The following is a 21,129-nucleotide window of genomic DNA, read 5'->3' as shown; positions in this document are numbered from 1 at the left end:
TTTTTCTTTTTCTTTCAATGGATATTTTTAGTACCCGGATTCTGAATCAGCATCTTGTACCATGGATTACGTTTCGAATCGCAGATTTCACCATGGAATAAGGGGATTTATCATCAGCCAATGGACATATCGATCTACCAGATGCCGATTGATAACGGGGAAATGCTCTGGGGTATCTCACCGGCTCATGGTAAGATCTTTTTCACATAAATTATAGCCGGATCAGAGCTTGCTATGATACGCAACCAGCCGATCAGCGTATGTGGCTAGTTACACGACCACTGTTATTGGTAATCAATAATAATAAACAACGTCCGTCCCCCCGTCCCCTTTGATGCATACATGCTTTGGGACAGTCCCGATGATATGCAGTTTGAGTTATTTCTTTAGCATATGTAAAACGGAAATGCCATTGAATATAACGTTAGCAGCTATTAGCCCTATAACTAGCCTTCCAGAAAATATACGAGACAAAATCCGCTATAATGCTTATATTCACGGCACTATAAAATGACAACCTATTGATGCATTTTTTTTCTTTAAGCCATTTTGAAGGGACGGTTTATGAACTCAATTGACAATGAGAATGGACAGATAGCAATACTATAAAATATAGATTTAGCTCTACAAAAAGACACCGGTCTGTTTACAAAAGCTGGTCCTCAACCACTATATTAGACGGGTCCCAGCGGTCGCCAATGTGTTAAAATGGAATAAAAGCAATAACAACTTCCCACGGATTTATCCGTGCCTCTGTCCACAACGCATGGACTCGAAACACGGAGATCTCCGTGCTTGGGCGGGAATGTGTTAAAAATAAAGTAATAAAAATGTGGGGGGGGGGGAAACAGATAAAAAAGACATAAAAGATTTACACAGACATAGTTTGAACAACACAGTCTTTAGCTGCTTTGATAGTTATTTAATTCCAACAAACTAAATACATTTTCATAGTTTGGTGGTCAATGCTGACTGTCCTATGTGTCTGACGTTGGAATCAAGCCACCACTACTGTCTCTTCAGTGAATTCGAATGGAGGACCATTTGGCTCTAAGATGGCACTGTATAATACTATTATGGTAATGACCCCTATATAACACCTTCCATTCCAAGAGGTTCCATAATGTGCTTGGGGTTTCAGAAAAAGGCCAGCTATGTGACGCAAATTATTTAGCTAATATTGATAGCATAGCTTGCTGGCTACAGCTCAACACCATGCCATGGGGATACTATTTACTAAATTATGGAGGCTTTTTAATCGTCAAGGTAAGAGATGATTTGTCATGATCAACTGAAGGGGTATGCTATGGAACAGTATGCTAGGCTACTACTTGGGTTTTCAGAAAAAGTACATTTAGCTGTAAAAGCCCTATCAAGCTCTGTAACACTGTTAAGGGAGATGTCAATCTGTTGTCGACGGTGGTTGGTGATGTTTGACTGAGTTTGCACATGCGGTTAAGGGAGAGGTGGGCTATACGCGTCATCGGTTCAGGAGAAGATGCGTATCGCTTGTAAAGATGGTGACGCAGAATTGCGCACTCTGGGAGCTGGTATCAGAAAGTACTGTCTTCAGGCTGCCAGAACGCAGTTCCGTGTGGCAGAATGATGCAAACGATCAAATACTTTGCCTAAAACAACCAAAATCGTTTTAGTCTGGACATGGCCAGGTTAGTAGCTATCAACAGCAGCTCTTTTACAAACACAAGTGAAAGAACCACTTCTTTGGTCCTAAGCTAAGCTAAGCACCTTTCCTTCACAGAGTGTACCACCACCTGATGCTAAAAGACCATTTGTATGACTTATAGGCCCGAAGGCAGATAGCTCCTGCGTGCTATGAGGGACGTCATATGGATGACATATAGCGGGGTCGGTTATTGTGATAATGCTCTGTGATTTATGGTCGCCCTCTTTCCCTCTGTGGTCAGGTGATCATGGTGACCGGGGACCACCCAATCACAGCCAAGGCCATCGCTAAGGGTGTGGGCATCATCTCCGAGGGCACCGAGACGGTGGAGGATATTGCTGAGAGGCTCAATGTCCCCCTGAGTCAAGTCAACCCCAGGTGTGTGTGTGTGTGTGTGTGTGTGTGTGTGTGTGTGTGTGTGTGTGTGTGTGTGTGTGTGTGTGTGTGTGTGTGTGTGTGTGTGTGTGTGTGTGTGTGTGTGTGTGTGTGTGTGTGTGTGTGTGTGTGTGTGTGTGTGTGTGTGTGTGTGTGTGTGTGTGTGTGTGTGTGTGCAGGGAGAGAGAGAGAGAGACAGAGAGAGAGAGACAGAGAGAGAGAGACAGAGAGAGACACAGAAAGACAGAGAGAGAGAGGAGACAGAGAGACAGAGAGAGAGAGACACACACACAAAATGACAGAGAGAGAGAGAGGGGAGATAGTCAGGGGGCCAACACTGATATTGCAACTTAAGTAATCGCTTTTGGGTAGAAGCTGTCCAGTATTCATGTTTAACCCCTTGACATATGGCCTAGCTATGTTGACATCTTTGAAAATGATTTTTTTGGTCATTTAATCATTCTATCATTGTAAGTGGTAAAATCGGAAAAATTTTCACAATGCTGCCAAATTAGTGACAATTTGCTCTGTAATTTCTAACAATTTTGTAATATTATCCCTTAATATATCTCATGTGAAAGTATGATCTTAACTATTGATTAAAAAAAATCAACCAATGGTAAAACAATATCATAGCCTACCACATGGGGTGCTGTGGGTTGATACAGCAAAAAACAGCAGCAATGTCAGTGAAGCTGAAGAGTTATACACTTCAAACTAATGGGTGGTAGGAAGTGGAGAAATGGAAGCAGCTTCAGCATGCTATGAGGAACTTGTGCTGAAAGTTGGGGAGATTCAAGATATCCTTGTACAGTTTGACAAGGCCAATGAAGACAAGCCAACCTTTACCTTCTGGAGACAGTACATGGACCTTGTGTCTATTCTCCTTGCGTTCACCCGGGCACTGAGATGTGGTGATTGGAACCTGTACATGTCAGCCTTCAAGAGCATGATGCCTTGGTTTGCTGCATATGATCACACCCATTACACAAGATGGGGTGCTGTGTTCATAGCAGACATGGAACAGCAGGCACAGACAGCACCAGAGGTCTACCAGGGCTTCCTAGATGGTGATTTTGTAGCCAAGGAGACCAAACACAGCTTCAACAAGGTGCCTTTCGGCCTTCGCCTTGAACACATCAATTAAACGGGAAAGGTTGCTGGAGGATTGATAGGCATCACTAGAAATGATCCTGCAAGAAATCGTTGGTCCATCACCTATAATGAACGTGCATCCTTGGCAGAGGATACCAGATCCCTGTTTGGACTGACACGATGATGAGGAGACACACAAAGACTGCCTTCAATCAAGAATCAAGAGGGATCTGTTCGAATCCAGCTCACAGCTCCGGCGTTGTCACCAGCTTGGCTGGCCGTTCACACTAATACAATTGGCAGTATTAGAGGGTGGGAAAGCTGGCAGGGTGGGTCCGGGTCGTTGTAAACAGCGACTCCTACAGTTCGGTCGGGGCGCCTGCTCAGCGCGGATAGGATCTAAGGGGGGTAGTGTGATCCTTCCACACGTTACACCCTCTCAGTGAGAGTCCGCGCTGCCAGGTGAAAAGAAGCGGTTGATTGGCTACACGTGTGTTGGAGGAAGCACGTGATAGCCTCCACTCTCCCAGACCGACTGTGGGGGGTAAGTGCGCAGCGACCAGGAAGGGGATTGGGAATTGGCATAACGACTAACATTGGGATGGGAGAAAATCGGAGGAAAAAGGAGGGGGAAAAAGATCAATAAAAAAATTAAAAATAAAATAAATAAAGAATCAAGAGGGATAATCACGATGTCATTCAACTTGTTGATCAGTTCCAGAGATACAACGTCTTCCAACAAGCGCATATGTATGATTTAGTGTCCCTGACAACTGGTGATGTTGCCTCAGAAGAGATACTGAATGACCTTACACATGCTTCAGAGTCTGGCAAAAAAACAATCACTGAGTTGGTGAGAAACCGACTGGGCACAACGAACACAGACTTCCACGCCAGTCTCACCAAGAGAAAACCGAAAACATTCTCAAGCCTATACAGCACAGATACCAAGCTTGAACAACTCAGATCCAAGTGTGTGAAGCCTGACAGGGATATATTTTGCCGCATCATTGTATCCATGGAGAGTGGCAGAGAGGTCAACATGGATGAGATTCTCCAAAAAGAACTGTGTGCAGTCCCCCTGTCACTTGCCACAACAGATTCAGTGCTCAGGCCTACAAACAAAGCTGACTTAGCCACCATACTACAAGCTGGTGCAAAGGAAACAGAGCTTAGTCCATCTGTTATGAGAACATGCACCATCATTGATGGAATAGCCTTAGTAAGAGCCATGGGAAAACCTCAAAATGCATCAACCTTCGGGGAATATGCAGATGTGTTCACACAGAGAGTGGCATCTAATCTACATGGGAACGTCACCAGAGTGGATATAGTGTTTGATCTGTACCAAAAAAAACTCTATCAAGAGTTTAACAATAACAAAACACAGCACTACTCAGCGAAAGGTTCGCACAATTGTGAGTAGAGATGTAAAGCTACCTGCTAACTGGAATAGCTTCATTGAAATGGATGAAAACAAAGCCAACCTTACCCATTTCCTATCAACTGAACTTGAGAATCATGTGCAGCTTTATGATGAGGGAATTGTTATCAGTGGAGGGTTTGAGGATCCTGAAAAAGTCACGTCAGCAGCTGGGATTGATGTATCTCCACTACAAGCTACACATGAAGAAACAGATACACACATACTACTACATGCAGCTGATGCAACAACGAAAGGGTTTCAGAGGCTCATCATTCAGTGCCGAGACACCGATGTGTTGCTGCTACTACTTGTATTTGCAAACCAACTAAGCCAAAAAGTTTGGATGAAAGCAGGAACAGCTAACAAACCACGCTACATCAAAGTCCATCAAATCACACTACCAAATGAGATGCTTGATGGTCTGTTGGCATTTCATGCCATCACTGGATGTGATACTACGAGCTAGTTCACCAGAATTGGAAAAAGGACAGCATGGAAAGTGTTCCAGCAGTACTCGCATCTTCTCCACAACTTTGGTGAGGATGAAGTACCAAGTACCACTTCCCTATGCTTGGCAGAACAGTTCATATGTAAGCTCTATGACCTTAAGTCAACCAGCAACTCGATACAAGAAGTTTGCTGCACTCTCTTTCGAAAACGTAAAGCCAATGTTGATACATTACCACAAACAGAAGATGCATTGTCAATGCACCTCAAGAGGGCCCACTACCAAACGAGGGTTTGGAAACAGTCACTAGTGACACACCCACAACTGCCCTCACCAATTGTGGTTGGCAGATGATGAATGGTATGCTGGTCCCCATGCTTCTTACCAAGGAACCTATACAATCCACATGCGTACAGCTGACAGTGTGTGGATGCAAGGAAAGTGGAAGTCAGTGCAGTACCAGACAGTGTCTCTGTCGCAGAAGAGGACTGTATTGCAGTGGGGCATGTGGATGTGCCCGTGCAGCGTGGTGCATGAACTCCAATGACATTCAAGAGACTAACGGTGAAGAAACCGATCTTGATCTGGATGTTGTGGTGCGGCCGCCAGAAAAAAGCACATCAACAACGAGATCTTCAGTGTGCGATGCTCAGCCCTCCACATCAGCACGTGCACTGAGGGCACAGGGGCGTACAGATCGCCGTCTGTAACCAGAAAACCTTGAGTCTGAAGTGCCTTCTAGGTCCTAATGGTATGTACCTGAGATTCTAGACTTACAAAGTTTACTACCTTGCTATGCATCCAGTTGTTGTGCCATTCTGACCTTGTGTCTCTTTCCTCCTCAAGTGTCTCCTGTGCCCCATTGGATTCCTGCGCCTGTCCTCATCCTCATAGACACCAGGGCCCTCATTCATCAACGTGTGCGTAGAACATGTTCTATTTCCACACGTAAGCACAGAATTTAGAATGAGTGTACGCACAGGAAAGTCGGGATTCATCAACCGTGCGTACGCAGGTCCTATGCTCCTCCGTGTTGATGAATACCACTTTGTTCTACCGTCAATGCTCGTGCATGATTATCCATATATGGTCATGAAAGTGAGGAAACACCCCCCATGGGATGTGAAATAATGGACTGACCAGAGCGGAACTCTGAGAAACTTCACGGAGATTGTTCAATGTTCACTGCTGTCGAACCAAGAAGACACTATCGCGTATTATGGGATAAATAAAAGGCGGACTTGTAAACGGTGATGTCAGATATCAACGGCTCCCTAAGACCATTGCTGCAATTCTGCCTGGACAGCTCAAAATACTAATAAAGACCGTTCGTTGACCACTGTTTGGCGTTGGTTGTGTGTCATTATAACCGTGCTGTAATATGAATGCCTTTATTAGTTGTGTTCGATTGGCTATATGATTTTTAGAGGCATCTATTTTGTTGTCGGTATTACCGACAACAAAATAGATGCCTCTAAAAATCATATACTATTAGGTAGCCTATATGGATTACATATAATAGCAGCCATAGCCTACATTATGCAACAGTAACTTGCGCATCCAGTGTATACCTTATATCATATCATATTCATATAATAGTTTACTCTATCAGCATACCAGCATGTAATATGTTCTTTGTTAGAACTCAACTCGTTAGACAGGCTGACAGACGTGTACACTTACGGTGATGTCGGATATGATATCTATTAACCATTGCTGCCTGCGCAACATTGACTGAGTGGAATCCCTTTCTATTCACATAACTGCATTTGTGATGGAGCTTTGACAGCTACAGTAACAGTCTATTGCTCGATCCATCTCCAATATCACGATGGACCGTGCCGGTGGCAAAGACCTGAGGGTGGAGATATCTTGAATGAATTCCATCATCATATATGTTGTGTGTCTGTCCACTATGTTTGTTACTTTGTTATTCCCCCCCCCCTATCTATGTAAAGCGACCTTGGGTCTCTTGAAAGGCGCTATATAAAATGAAGCTATTATTATTATTGTTATTATTATTATCATCACATCTGTGCGGGAGCTCACAAATAGACTGTTAGTCTCAGTGAAGTTTCAACGGAGGTCATCTATTCTAACTAAATTGAAGTAGAAAGCATTTCGTGACCAATCTTATTTGGAAACATGACACAAAATAATTAGCTTTTTATTTGAAACAATATCTAATCGCGTTTGGAGGTTGGTGTTTTGCGTCTGCCCCCCCATGCCAAACAAGCAGGCCAACCTCTTGTTCGCGTGTGAGCCCGTTATAATTACACTACTGTCGCTATTTTACAATGAACTATAATGAATTACGGGTCATACAGAAGTTGAACACTAATGCACGGAAGCTTATTTCCGCCTTGAAACTAATGCAGAACTGAGGAGTGCTTATGCGTAGTAACGATATTCTACCACTGGGCGTCAGCTAAGTGTGCTCTGACCTGTGCGTAGACGTAAGCACGGAGTCAAGTTCAAGTTGAAATTGATGAATCCCACTCTTTGCTTAGAAATGATCGTACGCACAGGGTAAGCACAAATCTGTGCGTAGAACACGTTGATGAATGAGGGCCCAGGATTCTAGTGCCCCATGCTGCCTTGACTACACCTTGTCTCACGCCATAGCCTACACGCACACTAACAACACTTCCAACATTCCCATTCTGCACACAATATGCACTACACACGCTTTGCACTCATACACATGGTCAGGGACACATTTCATATCCAGAATTCCAGTTGCACCATACACGTCCCAGAAATGTCCCTCCCTCTTCCAAATAAACACACATTTTGGCTTGAACATGCCTAACCCCTGAGTTGCTCTGGTTCCTTCCGACCCTAACACTGGATACATTTTATTGTTTTAGTTTTTATTTATGTTTAATGTAATATTTTGTATACATACAATGGTTATATTACTGGGAAGATGATCCTCAGTAATCCACACAAATATTTTGTCTTATCATGGTATCCAAGTGTATTGTCAAAATACAACATTAAAAAGTCAAAAAGCGGGGCGGCTGGGTGGCGCAGCGGTCTAAGCGCTCGTCACCAACGTGTGAGACACCGGTATCGAATCTGGCTGTCAGCGTTGCCTCCGGCTTGGTCCGGCCGTCATACTGGCTCAATTGGCAGAGTCAGTGGGAGGGGAGTCGATGGGTGGTAATCTGGTCGTTGTAAACAGCGACTCCTACAGGTCGGTCAGGGCGCCTGCACAGCAAGGACAGGAGATGTCGAGGGTAGTGTGAGCCTCCCACACGTTACACCTCGCTAATGAGAGTCCGCGCTGGCAGGTGAAAAGAAGTGGCTGGCTGACTCTGCATGTATCGGAGGGGACATGCGATAGATTTTTCAACCCTCCCTATGACCGACCAGTGGGGGGCACATGCGAGCAACGATCAAGACAGGGGAGGGGGGAATTCGCACGACTAAATTGGGATGGGAGAAAAAAAGGAGAAAAAGTGGATCAAGAAAAAAAAAAGTCAAAAAGCATTAGCACGAAAGGTCACTTCAAGAATCATATAGATTTCCGCTTGGACATAACCTGTGTAGTATTGCACTGTATCAAATGACTGTGCTCTAACTTGGCAAAAGTACCTAGCATACATTGGAGTCATGATTCCTAAATTATTTGGGCTACTATCTCATGTTTCCAAGCTGATATTCACTCTAAAAACATGTTTTCTTTTAGGCGGAAATTGAATTTTTGACTTTTTTTCAATGGTCTAGCTCAATTTTATCTGACACAGTAACATCCATTTACATTCTGACACTGCTGCAGCCATCCAACTGCTGTCACCTTTCTTTTGATACCAGGATTATCTATATGGCCCTTGTGATTGGGGAGATATTCTATATTTATTGTGGGCATGTCATTTCGAGCAGGCAATCTGAAAAATTTGCCTGAAATGGCCTCTAAAAGTCACAAAATAATTTTTCAAACTTGTCAACCACCCTAGAACATCTTACATAGGTCCCCTCTTACCAAAAAAATATGTTGACAGCTTCTACCCAAACATGGCAGCAAAAGTGTTAACGGAAGCACTTTTCAGGATTGGCCCCCTGACTAAGAGAGTAATAATATAATAAACAAACTTGAAACTTGAACTTGAGAAGAGAGAGACACAGAGAGAGAGAGAAAGAGAGAAAAAGAGAGAGACACACAGAAAGTCAGAGAGAGAGAGACACACAGAATGACAGAGAGAAAGAGAGAGTGAGAGAGAGAGAAGGGAGAGAGAGAGGGAGAGAGAGATAGAGAGAGAGAGTGAGAGAGAGAGAGAAGGGAGAGAGAGAGAGAGAAGGGAGAGAGAGAGGGAGAGAGAGAGAAGGCAGAGGGAGAGAAGGGAGAGAGAGAGAGAGAGAGAGAAGGGAGAGAGAGGGGAGAGAGAGAGAAGGCAGAGGGAGAGGGAGAGAAGGGAGAGAGAGAGAGAGAGAGAGAGAGAGAGAGAGCATGACAGATGCTCTCTTAGAGGAAGAGGGTAGAGAAGTCCTTTATGAGAGAGATAGAAACGTCCAGGTGAATGTTGAGGAGGACGTGTGTTACTCCCTCTGTGCCCCGTATGCCAAGGCCCCTTACCGGGAGTGTGTTCTCTGTGCCCCGTATGCCAAGGCCCCTTACCGGGAGTGTGTTCTCTGTGCCCCGTATGCCAAGGCCCCTTACCGGGAGTGTGTTCTCTGTGCCCCGTATGCCAAGGCCCCTTACCGGGAGTGTGTTCTCTGTGCCCCGTATGCCAAGGCCCCTTACCGGGAGTGTGTTCTCTGTGCCCCGTATGCCAAGGCCCCTTACCGGGAGTGTGTTCTCTGTGCCCCGTATGCCAAGGCCCCTTACCGGGAGTGTGTTCTCTGTGCCCCGTATGCCAAGGCCCCTTACCGGGAGTGTGTTCTCTGTGCCCCGTATGCCAAGGCCCCTTACCGGGAGTGTGTTCTCTGTGCCCCGTATGCCAAGGCCCCTTACCGGGAGTGTGTTCTCTGTACCCCGTATGCCAAGGCCCCTTACCGAGAGTGTGTTCTCTGTGCCCCGTATGCCAAGGCCCCTTACCGGGAGTGTGTATTCTGTGCCCCGTATGCCAAGGCCCCTTACCGGGAGTGTGTTCTCTGTGCCCCGTATGCCAAGGCCCCTTACCGGGAGTGTGTTCTCTGTGCCCCGTATGCCAAGGCCCCTTACCGGGAGTGTGTTCTCTGTGCCCCGTATGCCAAGGCCCCTTACCGGGAGTGTGTTCTCTGTGCCCCGTATGCCAAGGCCCCTTACCGGGAGTGTGTTCTCTGTGCCCCGTATGCCAAGGCCCCTTACCGGGAGTGTGTTCTCTGTGCCCCGTATGCCAAGGCCCCTTACCGGGAGTGTGTTCTCTGTGCCCTGTAGGGATGCCAAGGCTTGTGTGGTGCACGGGTCGGACCTGAAGGACATGAGCGCAGAGTACCTGGACGACCTGCTCAGGAATCACACTGAGATCGTGTTCGCTCGCACCTCGCCACAGCAGAAGCTCATCATAGTGGAAGGCTGCCAGAGACAGGTGTGTGTGTGTGTGTGTGTGTGCGTGTGTGTGTGTGTGTGTGTGTGTGTGTGTGTGTGTGTGTGTGTGTGTGTGTGTGTGTGTGTGTGTGTGTGTGTGTGTGTGTGTGTGTGTGTGTGTGTGTGTGTGTGTGTGTGTGTGTGTGTGTGTGTGTGTGTGTGTGTGCATAAATCATAGTTGACTAACTTCGCTGTTGTGTGATAACCTTGTAACTGTTTTGAATGCTGTGGCCGTGTCCATCCGTCCGAACGTCCGAACGTCCCATTCTCAATATCTCAGGAACGCCTCGAGGGAATTTCTTCAAATTTGCCACAAACGTCCACTTTGGCTCAGGGGTGAACTGAAAAGAGTGAACTTTGGTGGTAAAAGGTCAAAGGTCAAGGTCTAGGTTAACCACACACTCATGCTAGAGCCTCACCCCTACACTTAAGCCCCCTAATTTGCCCGATAAAATATCACGACATAACACGACATGACATAACACAACATGACATAACAACATGACATAACACAACATGACATGACACAACATGACATGACACAACATGACATAACATGACATAACACAACATGACATGACATGACATAACACAACATGACATAACACAACATGACATGACATGACATGACATAACACAACATGACATAACATGACATGACATAACACAACATGACATAACACAACATGACATAACAACATGACATGACATAACACAACATGACATAACATGACATGACATAACACAACATGACATAACATGACATGACATAACAACATGACATAACACAACATGATATAACATGACATGACATAACACAACATGACATAACATGACATGACATAACACAACATGACATAACACAACATGACATAACAACATGACATGACATAACACAACATGACATAACATGACATGACATAACACAACATGACATAACATGACATGACATAACATGACATGACATAACACAACATGACATAACATGACATGACATAACACAACATGACATAACATGACATGACATAACACAACATGACATAACATGACATGACATAACATGACATGACATAACACAACATGACATAACATGACACAACATGACATAACATGACATGACATAACACAACATGACATAACACAACATGACATAACATGACATGACATAACACAACATGACATAACATGACATGACATAACATGACATGACATAACACAACATGACATAACATGACATAACATGACATAACATGACATGACATAACATGACACAACATGACATAACACAACATGACATAACACAACATGACATAACACAACATGACACAACACAACACAACATAACACAACATGACATAACATGACATGACATAACACAACACAACATAACACAACATGACATAACATGACATGACATAACAACATGACATAACATGACATATGACTGCATGACATGAGTGCATGACAGAACAGAACAGAACAAAATAGAACAGAACAGAACAGAACAAAATATAACAGAACAGAACAGAACAGAACAAAATATAACAGAACAGAACAGAACAGAATAGAATAGAACAGAACAGAATAAACTTTAACATAATGTAACATTTGGTGGATGCTTTTACCCTGAGTGCCTTGCAGTAATAATAATAATAATAATAATAATAATAATAATAATAATAATAATAATAATAATAATAATAATAATAATAATAATAATAATAATAATAATAATAATAATAATAATAATAATAATAATAATAATAATAATAATAATAACTTTATTTATATAGCACCTTTCATACATGGATTGCAGCTAAAAGTGCTTCACAACAAATACCATAGAATGAAAATTTTAATTAGCATACAGTTGACAGAATAAAAGCAATGCATAAAGTGCAGACATAAGAATACGGATAAAAGACAATAAAAGTAGTGCAATGTATAAAGTGCAGACATAAGAATAAGCATAAAATAAGTACAATAAGTACAGTGTTGCTCGAAAGCATGTGAGCAACACTGTACTTATTGTACTTATTTTATGCCTATTCTTATGTCTGCACTTTCTACATTGCACTACTTGTATTGTGTGGCAGCTGAGGGCCTAACCCTGTCCGTAGCCTGTTAGTGTGGCTCTGCCCAGCCAGCTACACAGAACCACATACTGGCTTTCTGTTGGGAAATGTAGTTTCTTAATTACTGATTACAGTTCTTAATTATAGTTGACCTTTTGGAAATATGCGGTTTTACAGCAGCGATGGGGATGTGAATGTGTGCTTAAATTGTGTGCAAATAATGATGTGAATGTTATTCTCTGTTGTAGTACGTGTGAACGTGTGTGTATGTGTGTGTGTGTGTGTGTGTGTGTGTGTGTGTGTGATAACCTTGTACGTGCACATCGGCGGGTCAGCTTATGATTCAGCCCATGTGTGTGTGTGTGTGTGTGTGTGTGTGTGTGTGTGTGTGTGTGTGTGTGTGTGTGTGTGTGTGGTAACCTTGTACGTGCACATCGGCGGGTCAGCTTAGAATTCAGCCCATGTGACTCACTGATTAATTTTTATCTCCCCAGAGCGACTCTGAAAAGACATTATTAAAAAGCCGGCAGACATGAAATGAGGCTAAATCGCGGCACTTATCTCGCCGAGCTGTGCCTGTAAAGTCAACTCAATTTGCTCTTATTTCTCCACTTCTTTGTTCCGTCGGTTGCCGCGGCTCCAGGGGGCGATCGTGGCGGTGACCGGAGACGGCGTCAACGACTCGCCCGCACTGAAGAAGGCCGACATCGGCGTTGCCATGGGGATCGCGGGTTCCGACGTCTCCAAGCAGGCGGCCGACATGATCCTCTTGGACGACAACTTCGCTTCCATCGTCACCGGAGTGGAGGAGGGTGAGGAGATCAGGGAGGGAGAGAAGGAGGAGGAGGGAGGGGGAGGATGAGGGGGGGAGGGTGAGGAGATCAGGGAGGGAGAGAAGGAGGGAGGGGGAGGAGAAAGGAGGGAGGAGGGAGGGTGAGGAGATCAGGGAGTGAGAGAAGGAGGGATGAGGGAGGGGGAGGGAGGGGGAGGATGAGGGGGGGGAGGAGGGAGGATGGGGGGGAGGAGGGGAGGGAGTGGATGAGGGTGAGGAGATAAGGGAGGGAGAGAAGGAGGGAGGGAGGAGGGAGGGGGAGGATGAGGGAGAGAGGAGGGAGGGAGGAGGGAGGATGGGGGGGAGGGAGTGGAGGAGGGTGAGGAGATCAGGGAGGGAGAGAAGAAGGGAGGGGGAGGAGGAAGGAGGGAGGAGGGAGGGTGAGGAGATCAGGGAGGGAGAGAAGGAGGGAGGAGAGAGGGAGGGGGAGGATGAGGGAGGGAGGATGGGGGGGAGGGGGAAGGGAGTGGAGGAGGGTGAGGAGATCAGGGAGGGAGAGAAGGATGGAGGGGGAGGGGGAGGATGAGGGGGGGAGGGAGGGAGGAGGGAGGGAGTGAAGGAGGGAGGAGGGATGGGGGGATGAGGGAGGGTGAGGAGATCAGGGAGGGAGAGAAGGATGGAGGGGGAGGGGGAGGATGAGGGGGGGAGGGAGGGAGGAGGGAGGGAGTGAAGGAGGGAGGAGGGATGGGGGGATGAGGGAGGGTGAGGAGATCAGGGAGGGAGAGAAGGATGGAGGGGGAGGGGGAGGATGAGGGGGGGGAGGGAGGAGGGAGGGAGGGAGTGAAGGAGGGAGGAGGGAGGGGGGATGAGGGAGGGAGGGAGTGGAGGATGGTGAGGAGATCAGGGAGGGAGAGAAGGAGGGAGGCGGAGGATGAGGGAGGGAGGAGGGAGGGAGGATGGGGGGAGGGGGGAGGGAGTGGAGGAGGGTGAGGAGATCAGGGAGGGAGAGAAGGAGGGAGGAGGGAGGGAGTGGAGGAGGGTGAGGAGATTAGGGAGGGAGAGAAGGAGGGAAGGGGGAGGTAGGGAGGGAGTGGAGGAGGGGGAGGAGATCAGGGAGGGAGAGGGGAGGAGGGAGAGAAGGAGGGAGGGAAGGAGGGGGGAGGGAGGGAGGGAGGGAGAGAGGTAGGGAGGGAGTGGAGGAGGGTGAGGAGATCAGGCAGGGAGAGAAGGAGGGAGGGGGGAGGGAGGGAGGGAGGGAGGGAGGGAGAGAAGGAGGGAGGGAGGGAGGGAGGAGGGAGGGAGGGAGGGAGGGAGGGAGGGAGGGAGGGAGGGAAGGAGGGAGGGAGGGAGGGAGGGAGGGAGGGAGGGAGGGAGGGAGGGAGGGAGGGAGGGAGGGAGGAGGGAGAGAAGGAGAGAGGTAAGGAGGGAGTGGAGGAGGGTGAGGAGATCAGGGAGCGAGAGAATGAGGGAGGGGTAGGGAGGGAGGAGGGATGGATGGAAGGAGGGAGGGAGAGAAGGAGGAAGGGAGGGAGGGAGGAGGGAGAGAAGGAGGGAGGTATAGGGAGGGAGTGGAGGAGTGTGAGGAGATTAGGGAGGGAGAGAAGGAGGGAGGGGAGGGGGGAGGGAGAGAGGGAGGGAGGGAGAAGGGATGGAGGGAGGGAGGGAAGAAAGGGTTTGAAAGAGAAAGAAACAATCAGACAAAAGCAAATATGAGTGACACACCTTTCCCCCTGAACAACTGGCTCAGTTAACCTCTCTGTCCCTCAATCTGTCCTCTGTCCCTCAATCTGTCCTTTCTGTCCCTCACCCCCTCCCTCACTCCCCCAGGTCGTCTGATCTTTGACAACCTGAAGAAGTCCATCGCCTACACCCTGACCAGTAACATTCCAGAGATCACCCCCTTCCTGCTCTTCATCATCGGTAGTGTTCCCCTGCCCCTTGGGACCGTCACCATCCTCTGCATCGACCTGGGGACCGACATGGTGAGGAGCCTTCGCCTGAAGGGGAATCTTAACATTAGTATATATTTGCTGAGTTAATTCCAGTGCCTTGGTGTAATTACTGTAAAAAATATATAAATAAATAAAAATTAAATAACAGCGCAACAAAGAAGATAGCCTCTATGTATTGATTCCAACTCTGGGGCAGATTGGAACAAATTCTGCTGGATGACTTTGTTCTTCAAATTGCATAATTGCATAACTTCACATGAGGTCATCTCGTCGATACACTTTATTCCGTGTTATTCATCTTCTCTGCCGCCTCGCTGTTCCCCTGGGTTTTGATAAACAAACGCGCCAGGAGAGATGTAGTACGCTGGGAAATAAACAACTGGTAACATGCTCCTGGCATCAGGAAGCAGTGGAGCTTCATGGGAAACTGTATTTAACCCTTTCACTACCACACTACAGAAGGTTACCCTTTCACTACCACATTACAGAAGGTTACCCTTTCACTACCACACTACAGAAGGTTAACACTTTCACTACCACACTATAGAAGGTTAACACTTTCACTACCACACTACAGAAGGTTAACCTTTCACTACCACACTACAGACGGTTAACCTTTCACTATCACTATAGAAGGTTAACCTTTCACTACCACACTACAGACGGTTAACCTTTCACTACCACACTACAGAAGGTTAACCTTTCACTACCACACTACAGAAGGTTAACCTTTCACTACCACACTACAGAAGGTTACCCTTTCACTACCACACTATAGAAGGTTAACACTTTCACTACCACACTACAGAAGGTTAACTTTTCACTACCACACTACAGAAGGTTACCCTTTCACTACCACACTACAGAAGGTTACCCTTTCACTAGCACACTATAGAAGGTTAACACTTTCACTACCACACTACAGAAGGTTAACCTTTCACTACCATACTACATAAGGTTAACCCTTTACTACCACACTACAGAAGGTTAACACTTTCACTACCACACTACAGAAGGTTAACCTTTCACTACCACACTACAGACGGTTAACCTTTCACTACCACACTACAGAAGGTTAACCCTTTACTACCACACTACAGAAGGTTAACACTTTCACTACCACACTATAGAAGGTTAACACTTTCACTACCACACTACAGAAGGTTAACATTTCACTACCACACTACAGAAGTTTAACACTTTCACTACCACACTACATAAGGTTAACACTTTCACTACCACACTATAGAAGGTTAACACTTTCACTACCACACTACAGAAGGTTAACCTTTCACTACCATACTACATAAGGTTAACACTTTCACTACCACACTACAGAAGGTTACCCTTTCACTACCACACTACAGACGGTTAACCTTTCACTACCACACTACAGAAGGTTACCCTTTCACTACCACACTATAGAAGGTTAACACTTTCACTACCACACTATAGAAGGTTAACACTTTCACTACCACACTACAGAAGGTTAACCTTTCACTACCACACTACAGAAGGTTAACACTTTCACTACCACACTACATAAGGTTAACACTTTCACTACCACACTATAGAAGGTTAACACTTTCACTACCACACTACAGAAGGTTAACCTTTCACTACCATACTACATAAGGTTAACACTTTCACTACCACACTACAGAAGGTTACCCTTTCACTACCACACTACAGACGGTTAACCTTTCACTACCACACTACAGACGGTTAACCTTTCACTACCACACTACAGAAGGTTAACCTTTCACTACCATACTACATAAGGTTAACACTTTCACTACCACACTACAGAAGGTTACCCTTTCACTACCACACTACAGACGGTTAACCTTTCACTACCACACTACAGACGGTTAACCTTTCACTACCACACTACAGATGGTTAACCTTTCACTACCACACTACAGAAGGTTACCCTTTCACTACCACACTACAGAAGGTTAACACTTTCACTACCACACTATAGAAGGTTAACACTTTCACTACCAGACTACAGAAGGTTAACCTTTCACTACCATACTACATAAGGTTAACCCTTTCACAACCACACTACAGAAGGTTAACCTTTCACTACCAAACTACAAAAGGTTAACCCTTTCACAACCACACTACAGAAGGTTAACATTTCACTACAACACTACAGACGGTTAACCTTTCACTACCACACTACAGAAGGTTAACCCTTTACTACCACACTACAGAAGGTTACCCTTTCACTACCACACTACAGAAGGTTAACACTTTCACAACCACACTACAGAAGGTTAACCTTTCACTACCACACTACAGACGGTTAACCTTTCACTACCACACTACAGAAGGTTAACCCTTTCACAACCACACTACAGAAGGTTAACCTTTCACTACCACACTACAAAAGGTTAACCCTTTCACAACCACACTACAGAAGGTTAACCTTTCACTACCACACTACAGACGGTTAACCTTTCACTACCACACTACAGAAGGTTAACCCTTTACTACCACACTACAGAAGGTTACCCTTTCACTACCACACTACAGAACACTTTCACTACCACACTACAGAAGGTTAACCTTTCACTACCACACTACAGAAGGTTAACACTTTCACTACCACACTACATAAGGTTAACACTTTCACTACCACACTATAGAAGGTTAACACTTTCACTACCACACTACAGAAGGTTAACCTTTCACTACCATACTACATAAGGTTAACACTTTCACTACCACACTACAGAAGGTTAACCTTTCACTACCATACTACATAAGGTTAACCCTTTACTACCACACTACAGAAGGTTAACACTTTCACTACCACACTACAGAAGGTTAACCTTTCACTACCACACTACAAAAGGTTAACCCTTTCACAACCACACTACAGAAGGTTAATCTTTCACTACCACACTACAAAAGGTGAACCCTTTCACAACCACACTACAGAAGGTTAACATTTCACTACCACACTACAGAAGGTTAACCTTTCACTACCACACTACAGACGGTTAACCTTTCACTACCACACTACAGAAGGTTAACCCTTTACTACCACACTACAGAAGGTTACCCTTTCACTACCACACTACAGAAGGTTAACACTTTCACTACCACACTATAGAAGGTTAACACTTTCACTACCACACTACAGAAGGTTAACCTTTCACTACCACACTACAGAAGGTTAACACTTTCACTACCACACTACATAAGGTTAACCCTTTCACAACCACACTACAGATGGTTAACCTTTCACTACCATACTACAGACGGTTAACCTTTCACGACCACACTACAGACGATTAACCTTTCACTACCACACTACAGAAGGTTAAACCTTTCACTACCACACTACATAAGGTTAACCCTTTCACTACCACACTACAGAAGGTTAACCCTTTCACTACCACACTACAGAAGGTTAACCTTTCACTACCACACTACAAAAGGTTAACCCTTTCACAACCACACTACAGAAGGTTAACCTTTCACTACCACACTACAAAAGGTTAACCCTTTCACAACCACACTACAGAAGGTTAACATTTCACTACCACACCACAGAAGGTTAACCTTTCACTACCACACTACAGACGGTTAACCTTTCACTACCACACTACAGACGGTTAACCTTTCACTATCACACTACAGAAGGTTAACACTTTCACTACCACACTACAGAAGGTTAACCCTTTCACTACCACTACAGACAGTTAACCTGTCACTACCACACTACAGAAGGTTAACCTTTCACCACCACACTATAGAAGGTTAACCCTTTCACTACCACACTACAGAAGGTTAACCTTTCACTACCACAACCGTCTGTAGTGTTGTAGACAAGAAGATAGATACCAGTTTCCTCTCTGTGCGTTCAGTAGAAAGCTATCTGGCTGCACGTTAGCCTAGCTTAGCACAATGAATGGAAGCAGACATGGCCCGTTAACTGGCACTGTCCGCTTCCATTCATTGTGCTAAGCTAGGCTAACGTGCAGCCAGATAGCTTTCTACTGAACACACAGAAAGGAAACTGGTATCTATCTTCTTGTCTCTCTCTGGAGAAGACGATAATTTCCCAAAATGTTGGCGTGTTTCTTTAAGCTTGTGCTACGAAATGTACTTGATTACCAATACAGTAGATACAGTAGATGTTTAATGGAACATCCTTGCAGGCACAGAGTCTTTAAGGGGTTAACCCTAAGCCGTGGGTGGTATCATACTCGGCCCTGATTGGCTGCCTCCTCTCCGGATTCCTTTCCCATGACCTCAGATGACTCCGTCCACACATTTATGAACATGCACAAGTCGACCCCAAAACTAGAACCACCGTTGTGAGGCAAATCCTGGAGCTGTTAATAATAAACTTTAATAAACCTTATTTGTATAGCCCTTTTCATACATAAATTGCAGTTCAAAGTGCTTCACAGCAGTAAAAAAATTAAATAACAAACAGGCATAAGCAAGCATAAAAAGGATAAAGAGGTAGCAAGGTAAGGTAAATCACAGTTTTTCACATTAGGATCTAACATCCCAATATGCCTCTCTGTTTACGGTTTCATTCAGTTTAAAGATAGGCAGTAATAAAAATAATAAAATACAATAGACAGAGTAAAAAAGTGTGATAAAATAGTTCAATAAAAATATACAATAACATTTACAACAGAGCAGTGCATCGCTCATAACACTTAATAGAACAACAGAGCAGTGCATCGCTCATAACACTTAATAGAACAACAGAGCAGTGCATCGCTCATAACACTTAATAGAACAACAGAGCAGTGCATCGCTCATAACACTTTTTCTTCACAAAGTTCAGTTCTAAAATACAACAGAGCAGTGTGGTTCCTGTTCAGGAAGGCAACGCGAGGAGGGGCCACAGAGCGAGGAGGGGCCACAGAGCGAGGAGGGGCCACAGAGCGAGGAGGGGCCACAGAGCGAGGAGGGGCCACAGAGCGAGGAGGGGCCACAGAGCGAGGAGGGGCCACAGAGCGAGGAGGGGCCACAGAGCGAGGAGGGGCCACAGAGCGAGGAGGGGCCACAGAGCGAGGAGGGGCCACAGAGCGAGGAGGGGCCACAGAGCGCCCTGCAACACGGCAGAGTGTTGCTCCAGTGTAAACAAGCTCCCGGGGTGTGTTTCAGCAGGTGATAAATCAAGCGTGCCCGTGACGGTGGGTGTTTTTAAACCGCTGCGGTGAAACTGTGTTAGACCTTAGCGGACGGGTCCTGTGTGCAGAGTGTTATTAGCGGCCCGGGCCTGAGGCCTTTGTGCTCACATCTGCAGCACGCTGATTTTAAAATGAAAAGAAAAAGACGCCAAGGGGATGCTGATGATTATCAGATACTGGCGTGCCGGCAGGATGAACGGGACTTAACCCTTTCATTACCACACTAACAACGGGTTAACCCTTTCACTGTGACAATACGGAAGGTTAACCCTTTCATTGCCACACGACAAAGGGTTAACCCTTTCACAATCACACTACAGAAGGTTAACCCTTTCACTACCACACTACAGACGGTTAACCCTTTCACTACCACACTACAGATGGTTAACCCTTTCACTACCACACTACAGAAGGTTAACCCGTTCACTACCACATACAGACAGTTGTGGTAGTGAAAGGGTTAACCTTCTGTAGTGTGGTTGTGAAAGGGTTAACCCTTTGTCGTGTGGCAGTGAAAGGGTTAACCTTCTGCATTGTCGCCGTGAAAGGGTTAACCCTTTGGTAGTGTGGTAGTGAAAGGGTTAATGGTGATTTAAAACGGCCGCCGTGTCTAAGTGCCGCC

General features: G+C 45.6%; 1 protein-coding gene across 2 annotated transcripts in view; it reads left to right on the top strand.

Moving 5' to 3' along the window:
* Positions 1 to 21,129, top strand: part of LOC311239153 (sodium/potassium-transporting ATPase subunit alpha-1-like) — a 91,098-nt gene that overhangs the window by 33,553 nt on the left and 36,416 nt on the right. For both annotated transcript variants that reach the window (XM_084327407.1, XM_084327408.1), the window contains 4 exons: positions 1,926 to 2,062; positions 10,391 to 10,541; positions 13,259 to 13,427; positions 15,215 to 15,369. In XM_084327407.1, the coding sequence (XP_084183533.1) occupies positions 1,926 to 2,062; positions 10,391 to 10,541; positions 13,259 to 13,427; positions 15,215 to 15,369 (612 nt within the window). The remainder of the gene's footprint in view (positions 1 to 1,925; positions 2,063 to 10,390; positions 10,542 to 13,258; positions 13,428 to 15,214; positions 15,370 to 21,129) is intronic.

The sequence above is a fragment of the Notolepis coatsorum genome, assembly GCF_963971535.1.
Source record: "Notolepis coatsorum genome assembly, chromosome: 13".
Taxonomy (NCBI): domain Eukaryota; kingdom Metazoa; phylum Chordata; class Actinopteri; order Aulopiformes; family Paralepididae; genus Notolepis; species Notolepis coatsorum.
This window is presented reverse-complemented; position numbering and strand designations above follow the sequence as displayed.